The following is an 8957-nucleotide window of genomic DNA, read 5'->3' on the forward strand; positions in this document are numbered from 1 at the left end:
TCTTATCTAAAAAGCTGCAATCATGTCCTTCAAAGCTCAAAACATTTAAAGTCAAACTAAACTTTGTTTCACATACGGTAGAGGACCACCTGCCAAACTGGCAGATCTCATATCTCATATTCAAAAGCAGCTTGCATCAAGCACTGCAAACAAAGTCTATCAAAAGCACAGTAGTTTATAATCAGCCACACTGCACACAGGGTCACTGGCCATCTGTCCAAACGCAGCAGAGTCCAGAAACACCGAAATTGAATATAAAATGATCTCCATGTTCACTTTACAGTATTAAAGCTATGTTGAGGTCACAGACTTGACTCTTCCCAACTTTTCTTCCCACAGCACAGGGGAGAAGTGGCGTAACCGGCGGAAAATGCTGACTCCAACCTTCCACTTCTCCATCCTCTCTGACTTCCTAGAGGTGATGAACGAACAAACCGATATTTTGATACAAAAGATGCAGAAGCACATGGACGGAGAGCCATTCAACTGCTTCAGCTACATAACATTATGTGCTTTGGATATCATATGCGGTAATGTATTCAATCTTTCAATATAAAGTGGGAAAGCACAATTTGAGGTTTTGCTGTTTGCATACTGCTTATGCATGCTAATGTAATAGGCCTTACGCTTATTGTTTACAAACAAAGTCTATCAAAAGCACAGTAGTTTATAATCAGCCACACTGCACACAGGGTCACTGGCCATCTGTCCAAACGCAGCAGAGTCCAGAAACACCGAAATTGAATATAAAATGATCTCCATGTTCACTTTACAGTATTAAAGCTATGTTGAGGTCACAGACTTGACTCTTCCCAACTTTTCTTCCCACAGCACAGGGGAGAAGTGGCGTAACCGGCGGAAAATGCTGACTCCAACCTTCCACTTCTCCATCCTCTCTGACTTCCTAGAGGTGATGAACGAACAAACCGATATTTTGATACAAAAGATGCAGAAGCACATGGACGGAGAGCCATTCAACTGCTTCAGCTACATAACATTATGTGCTTTGGATATCATATGCGGTAATGTATTCAATCTTTCAATATAAAGTGGGAAAGCACAATTTGAGGTTTTGCTGTTTGCATACTGCTTATGCATGCTAATGTAATAGGCCTTACGCTTATTGTTTAGTTAATAACTATTAATAACACATGTGATGTGTTTGTCTACAACAGAAACTGCAATGGGAAAGAAGATCTATGCTCAGAGCAATTCTGACTCTGAGTATGTCCAAAGTGTCTATAAGTAAGTAGTGTAATTCAATGGTAGAGCATAGGGAATACATAGGAAAGCCATGTTGTTCTCTCTAAGAACTGACAGTGTTTATATTCCTCTTGCAGGATGAGTGACATCATCACCAAGAGACAGAGGGCACCATGGCTGTGGCCAGACTGGATCTACAATAAGTTAGAGGAAGGCAAAGAACATTCCAGAAGACTGACGATTCTCCATTCCTTCACTGCAAGTGTGAGTGATCATCATCATTATTTATAGGGTGAATTTAGGTAAATTGGGACACTTTTTGCCATTGAGATGAAATATCCCAATTATCCTGAATCAACCCTTCACTATTGTATAACTAATTAATATTTTGAATTAGTTTTTATTTTTACATTTTCAGTTTTATAATTGCATTATGTGCTTTTGTCTTTTTTATTAGTTTTAAATATTTATATTTAAATAACTATTTAGCTATAAGCTATTTAGCTTTATCTTTTATTTCAGTTTAGTTTTACTTATTTACTTAGAATTATTTTACTTGCCAGGTTTATTTCAGCTTTATTTAAATTTAAGGAAATTATTATTTAACAATAACACAATGTAGTGTCAAGATAAGGTTGCTTCAGGAAAATTAAGTGATTTATTTCTGTTCTGTATGGCACACACTATAGCCAAAAAAGACAGATGAGTGTCAGATTATTATTACAGATTTTTTTGTGTTTTCTTGAAGGTCATCAAGGAAAGAGCAAAGTTCACTAGCTCTGAACCTGACAGTGATTCTGACCAGGGGCCTAGGAAAAGACAGGCCTTCCTAGATATGCTGTTAAAAAGTACTTATGAGGATGGACAGAATTTGAGTCATGAGGACATTCAGGAGGAAGTGGACACCTTCATGTTTGAGGTACAAATAAAACTACAAAAGGAAACTCTGTGAAGACAGAACATTGTTTGAAAAACCGTTATCTTTGACAGGGTCATGATACCACAGCAGCTTCAATGAACTGGGCTTTACATCTGATTGGCTCCCATCCTGAGGTCCAGAAGGCAGTGCAGGCAGAACTACAGGAAGTGTTCGGTAAAAAGGTCTTTCTCACGTGTGTTATTGAGCGTAATGCCTACCATGTGTTCTTCATAAAACAATTTGTTCTGTTTAGTTCCGCTGAGTAGTCGAGAAAGCATCTAGATGCTTGTGAATGTTTTCTAACAACCTTATTTACTGTAGAGTTTAGCTGCATCTCCTGTGTTCTGATTGGCAGGTTCGTCAGACCGCCACGTGGGGGTGGAGGACCTGAAAAAGCTGCGCTGCCTGGAGTGTGTCATCAAGGAGAGTCTGCGGATCTTCCCCTCCGTGCCTCTGTTTGCACGCAGCATCTGCGAGAGCTGTCGGATCAGTAGGTGGCAGCAGTTTGTCACCTTGCCAAACACTGCCAGATCAAAGATCTGCACTTTTTGATGCCACTCTCATTATTTGCACCTCAGCATAACAGCAGATGTCACGGCTAGACCTGTCACGATAACAACTTTTTGTTGTGCGATATATTGCCCCAGAAATAATTGCGATAAGCGATATTATTGTCATTTTAAAGACCATTTTATGCCACGGAATATATAATCATAATGTAACAGCATAATAATGCAAGAAGGCCTACTCTTAATAATGCAAGAAGGCCACTTCTAAATGACAACAAACTTTTAATTTTTAAGAATATTTAGATCATGGAAATTAAGTATCAAAATATTAGATACCTTAAAAAACCTGAATAAATAGTAAATAAACATTTTCTAACAAAAAGTGCAAAGTAACAAGTACAAAAAAAGAAAAATGCACAAAGAACTTGTTTGGAGATTTTTCCATCTGCAGATTTTTTCCTGACCTTCTTTTCTCTGTAAATTAAGTGTGCACACTATTGCTGAGAAACACAATCACTACTTAGTAGTCAGATGTCCGTATGCACAAAGGCACAGATCCCTAAACAAGGCCATATCTGCAGATGAAACTTTTTTTTGTAGAAGCACTTTTTAAATTTGAACTAGCACCTCATGACTACACCACGTTATGTACGAGAAGCTGCAAAAGACACAGGCGCAAGTGGAATGTACAAAACATGGTGACATTAATTTTGAAGTAAATATAATGGGCGATATATTGCGTCACCAAAAATTATTGAGGTTATGTATATATATTGCGCGATAAGTCGATATATTGATTATTGCGACAGGCCTAGTCACGGCTTCTATTTCCATCTCCCATTGTCAAATATGAAGCAACCGGAGTGTTCATTTCTACTCAGAACTAAGATTCTTTCACGCCAAAGCAGCTGGATGGAAAACAGCAACTTTTTAGGATGGAAAGTGTTGCAAAACACAATAAATGTATGTTTATTAATTATTTATTAAAGGGGTGGTTCATTGCAATTTCACTTTTTTAACATTAGTTAGTGTCTAATGTTGCTGTTTGAACATAAACAATATCTGCAAAGTTACGAAGCTGAAAGTTCAATGCAAACAGAGATATCGTCTTTTAAAATTCTGGCAGTTTAATGCCTACAAAAACAGCTGGTAGGGACTACAACGAGTTACTTCCCGGGTTCGTGACATCACAAACCCAGATAAACCCCACCCCCGGGAACATGTAATGAAGGGGGTGAGGCCATGCTGCGCTGCTTTAGAGAAGAGGAAGAGAAAACTAGAGGTGCACGTAAAAATCTATTCAAATATGAATCGCGATTCTGTCTTCTAACGATTCGATTCTAATGGATTTACAAGTTTTAAAATCAATGTTCTAAAGCAGCGGTTCTCAATACTGTTCCTCGCGTCCCCCTGCTCTGCACACACTCTGCATCTCTCTCTCTCTCTCTCTCTCATTCAGCTCAGATCCAACAATGAACTGTTCCAATTATACACTTATTTTCACATAGCTATGAGAAGCGTTTAAACATGGACGCGCGTGCAGTTGCCGTACTGTATTAAAGCTTTAATCAGGATAAAACCGTATATTAAAAGCTAACATAAGCAGTAGCATTTACAAATAACAGCGTATCTAAAAGTATGAGACAACAAAAAACAAAAAACATAGGCCTACCATTAAAAGCCGTGCTTGCACAGGTTCTGCACGATCCTCTTCAATAATATCCTCTGCTTCTCAATCGGGCTCAAACTGATAAGCGATATTAACGACGCCGTTGTTTACAATACAACCGGAGCACATGCCGCCGAGGTGAGGATTGGGACATTTAGACGTGCACTAGAGGCAGTTTAGCCAATCACAACACACTGGGCTAGCTAACCAATCAGAGCCCATCGCCTATTTCTGAGGGAGGGGCTTCATAAAAGAAGGAAATGATCAGCCCGTTTCTCAGAGAAGGGACAGAGCGGTGTGGAATAAAGGTAAATTATGTGAAAAATAATGCCTTTTTTAAATAACGAAGCATTAACACATGTTAGACTGCACTCCATAAACACAATCAAGCCTAGAAAAAAAACATTGAACAACCCCTTTAAAGCTTTATTCTGTCTCCTACACAGCTGTATATTTTGGTGTGTGCTAAGCCAAATGTAGTGGTGCAGTGTCCTGATCAATTGTTAAAAAATGTGACATGTTTAACATAATTGAAAGACTGCTGTTGTTGTGTTGCTCGGTTGCAGATGGCTTCAAGGTCCCAAAAGGAGTGAATGCTGTTATCATACCATATGCTCTTCACCGGGACCCACGCTACTTTCCAGAACCTGAGGAATTTCGACCGGAAAGGTTTCTGCCAGAGAACAGCAAAGGGAGGCATCCATATGCGTACATCCCTTTCTCTGCAGGGCCAAGAAACTGCATCGGTAAGAAAAAGAACAGAATGATAATGATTTTGGTGTAAAATTGACTTATAATAGAAATTAATATGCTGAATTCTATCCAGAATAATATCAATTATTGTAAAAATTAACACATTTCTGTTTTGGTGTTGATGAGGGGTTACATGAGCCTTTTTGATGGGTACATAAGATAAAAAGGTTTAAAACTGTACCATAACCGTACAATAACACATTGTATTAGATGGGCCATATGTATAGGGAAGGGAATCGTAAAGAATTGAAAGATTATGCTGATTTAAGTCTCACAGTTAGTTGAAAGTTTTATGTTTTTTAATTAATAAAAAAAATGAGTCATAAGAGTAATTTGTTAAGGAATCACACTACAGTACTCACTACAATATACAGTGGTTGCATTTAAGTATGTGATTCACTAAAAAGAACCAACTCACTAGATATAGAGACATTTGTTTGGGAATCATACTAACTGTGTGATATGTGTTTGATTCATTAAAAAGAACTGAATCAATTGAGACATTATTGGGAATTGCTATTGCTATATGGATTGCAGCCATTATTGGGCTGTCCACTATATGTTAGATTTACTAAAAAGAGCTGACTCACTAGAGATATTTGCTTAGGAATCAGGCTATACTTGTTTTGCGCTGTGTGTTTGATTCACTGAAAAGAACTGACTCAATTGAGACATTATTGGGAATTAGACTGCACTGATTGAGCATGATATGTTTGATTTACTAAAAAGAACTGTCTCACTTGAGATGTTTGCTTGGGAATCAGACTATACTTCTTGTGCGCTACAGTATGTGTTTGATTAACTAAAAATAACTGACTCACTAAAGACATTTGTTTGGGAATTGGACTACACTTTTCATGCAATGTGTTTGATTCACTAAAATGAAACCGCTCATTAGAGTAATTTGCTCTGTAAACAGACTACACATGTTGAGCTTGTTTCCCAATGTAGAATCAGTAGTGTCATTCAGTTCCAATATATATATATATTTTTTTTATGAAACAAGTTCTTGGTTCCCAACCCTAGTCATATAACATCCTCAGAACTTGTCAGGGTTGTACAAGTCTGTTTCTCATCAGTGTATCACTCTGTATCAGTGTTTTCAGACTTACTAGAAACTTCTAGGCAAGTGTTTTTGAGCTGGTTGTAGCTAAAATCTGCAGGATGTTGGTGCTTCAGGAGCAGGATTGGACACACAGAATGCGTTTTTCCATTCTACTGTTCTACATTGTTTTTCTATATAAACACACTAGATGGATGTGTTTGAACGTTGAGCTCACATTCCAAAAATTCCTTGCTCAAGTTAAAAGAAGTTAAACTTTTAAAAAACGAGAACGTTCTCGAGAACGTTTAAAGTGGAGTTTCTCTTCCTATTATACTTTACCCAAGAGTCAATCTGCGTATTTAGCATGGATAGTTAAAAGATAGATGTAGTGTACTTATCCTCCCTTTGGGCCTCTCTCCCACCTCTGAATAAAACAGATTGTTTCACAGCGAGTGGTGCTCGCAGGTTCAGGTCGCTGGCCACACAAAAGAAGAAGCTTCTAACGAAACTGAACGAGAGCCACATACCTTTGGAGATTTATTATTTCAGCACTCGACTCATCTCCAACTGCCTTCCAGGACCGAAAGCTCCAAATAAGAGCATTTGTAGAAATGTACTTCATGAACTTCCCCCCTCTCTTAGTCTTGTTGCCATTCTGAGACCTTATTCTCTCTTTCCCATTTTCTCTTTGTCTGTGCGTCTGTGGCTCCAGGCCAGCGCTTCGCCATGATGGAGGAGAAGGTAGTTCTTGCTACGATCTTGCGTCACTTTGACGTAGAGGCGTGTCAGAGCCGTGAGGAGCTGCGGCCTCTGGGGGAACTCATTCTGCGTCCCGAGAAGGGCATTTGGATCAAACTACAAAGAAGAACCAAATAACTCTCGCCACCATTAAAACTTAAGGTAGCTTTACTTCTCAAATCACTGGCGTGCTAAAGAGGTGTTGTGCTGCTATGAGCAAATTCAAACACAGCTTACTGACTTTTTTTTTTGCATTTTCTGTGCTGATTTTATTGGAAATTCTACAATGGAAAAAGGAGAGCTGAGAGTACCAGACTTGTATCAGTAGCTAAAGGCGTAATCAAATTAGTCAAAATATTATATAAACAAACACCCAAGGGGAGGCAGAAGTTTGTGAATGACAGGCGTTCAGAACTTTCTGCAGAGTTCTGATTCCATGTGGAGCTAGTTATAAGTTAGAAATAGTGTACAGCCAGCCACTCAATAGCACAAAATAAGCCAAGATAGGGTGATCAGTTTATTGACTACCCCAGCACAGCTACTTACCGTATAAATGTACATAATATATTGATTTATTTGAGTTTAAATTATTTCATCATGAGAGAAGAAATAGACTGAGTATAGTACATGAAATTTGCACAGGAAGTGCAACAACTATAAATTATGCAGTCTAGTGGTAATTAAATAAATATATCTAACCACAGAATGACTTATATACCTGATATCAGTATATTAGAATCAAGTCTGTAAAATCAGCTGAATTGAGGCAAAACTATTTTTGCACTTACTTACCTATGTATTGAAAACAAATGTGTAGATATTTCTTAAATCTAACACTATGATTCTTTTTTTTCTGTTTTGCTGAATGCATGACCAATAAACATAAAAAATATTTAATTTAGTTTGTACTTAAATGCTAATCTTGCACACATTTAACTTGGCTGCATACTGCTTTTCTTTCTTTTGATTTGAATGTACAAAATTGATAATTTGATTTCAGGCATGTACTGCCATTTAAAAGTTTTGGATTAGTAAGATTTTTCAAACAATAAAAAAAATACTTTTAGTCAGCAAGTACGCAATAAATTGATCAAAAGTGGTTGTAAAAACATTGAAAGAGTTACTAAAGATTTATCTTACAGGTAGCACAAGATAGCACAACTGTTTTCAACATTGATAATATTAAGAAATATTTCTTGAGCAGCAAATCAGCATATTAGAATAATTTCTGAAGGATCATGTGACACTGACGACTGGAGTAATGGTTGCTGAAAATTCAGCTTTGCATCACAGGAATAAATTACTTTTTAAAATATATGAAAATAAGAGAAGTGTTATTTTGATCAAATAAATTCAATTTTGGTGAGCATATGGGAATTTTACCATCTCCAAACTTTTGAACAGTAGTGTATTTTAGATGATTAGAGAAGATTCACCAAGTACTTTAATTTGTAAGCAGAGTTGCAATATTTGGTAGTTTCAAATTCACAGATTCGTTGCAAAAATGCAATAAAGCAATAAAGCAACTGGCATTAAAGCCCTCAAGACCCTCCATTATTAGTCAGCTCGAATCACTGGATGAAAACAAATCTTTGGAAAAAGAATAAACCGTGTCTGCACATCCAGACATACCGGATACCATCAGCACCTTCTTCAAATACACAGGTTGAATATAAGTAACGTCTTTAATCAAACTGACATTCATGTCAGTGGAATGTCTGGAGGCTTTCATTTAGTGGAAATGTTTTCTTTAATTAAAAGGGAAAGTCTCGCTGTGTATTTTGTCCTAGTCAACAGAACACTTGAAAAATAAACTCAAAGTGATTTTCATCAAAAGATCCATTTAGCTCAGAAATGGCAACATACAGGTGCATCTCAATAAATTAGAATGTCATGGAAAAGTTCATTTATTTCAGTAATTCAACTCAAATTGTGAAACTCGTGTATTAAATTTTGGCAATGAATGTTTGTGGCTTACCCTCCTTGTAAAGGGTGTAAATGATTGTCTTCTGGACAGCTGTCAGATCAGCAGTCTAACCCCTTAATTGTGTAGCCTAGTGAACCAAACTGAGAGACCATTTTGAAGGCTCAGGAAACCTTTGCAGGTGTTTTGAGTTGATT

The 8957-nt window shown here is 37.3% G+C and overlaps 1 protein-coding gene across 4 annotated transcripts in view; it reads left to right on the plus strand.

The window, feature by feature from the left end:
* The first annotated feature begins 199 nt into the window (after positions 1 to 199).
* The window catches only part of LOC107658042 (cytochrome P450 4V2-like), a 21075-nt gene continuing 12317 nt past the window's right edge, over positions 200 to 8957 (plus strand). For 2 of the 4 annotated variants that reach the window (XM_016446432.1, XM_016446433.1), the window contains exons 1-8: positions 710 to 1022; positions 1176 to 1245; positions 1341 to 1467; positions 1952 to 2122; positions 2194 to 2296; positions 2478 to 2612; positions 4867 to 5046; positions 6811 to 6998. In XM_016446432.1, the coding sequence (XP_016301918.1) occupies positions 863 to 1022; positions 1176 to 1245; positions 1341 to 1467; positions 1952 to 2122; positions 2194 to 2296; positions 2478 to 2612; positions 4867 to 5046; positions 6811 to 6974 (1110 nt within the window). In that variant the 5' untranslated portion in view covers positions 710 to 862 and the 3' untranslated portion in view covers positions 6975 to 6998. Of the gene's footprint in view, positions 531 to 709; positions 1023 to 1175; positions 1246 to 1340; positions 1468 to 1951; positions 2123 to 2193; positions 2297 to 2477; positions 2613 to 4866; positions 5047 to 6810; positions 7645 to 8957 lie in introns of those variants that run through there. The other 2 variants (XM_016446434.1, XM_016446431.1) reach the window with 2 other exon arrangements.

Source organism: Sinocyclocheilus anshuiensis, unplaced genomic scaffold, assembly GCF_001515605.1.
Source record: "Sinocyclocheilus anshuiensis isolate Anshui unplaced genomic scaffold, SAMN03320099.WGS_v1.1 scaffold227, whole genome shotgun sequence".
NCBI lineage: Eukaryota > Metazoa > Chordata > Actinopteri > Cypriniformes > Cyprinidae > Sinocyclocheilus > Sinocyclocheilus anshuiensis.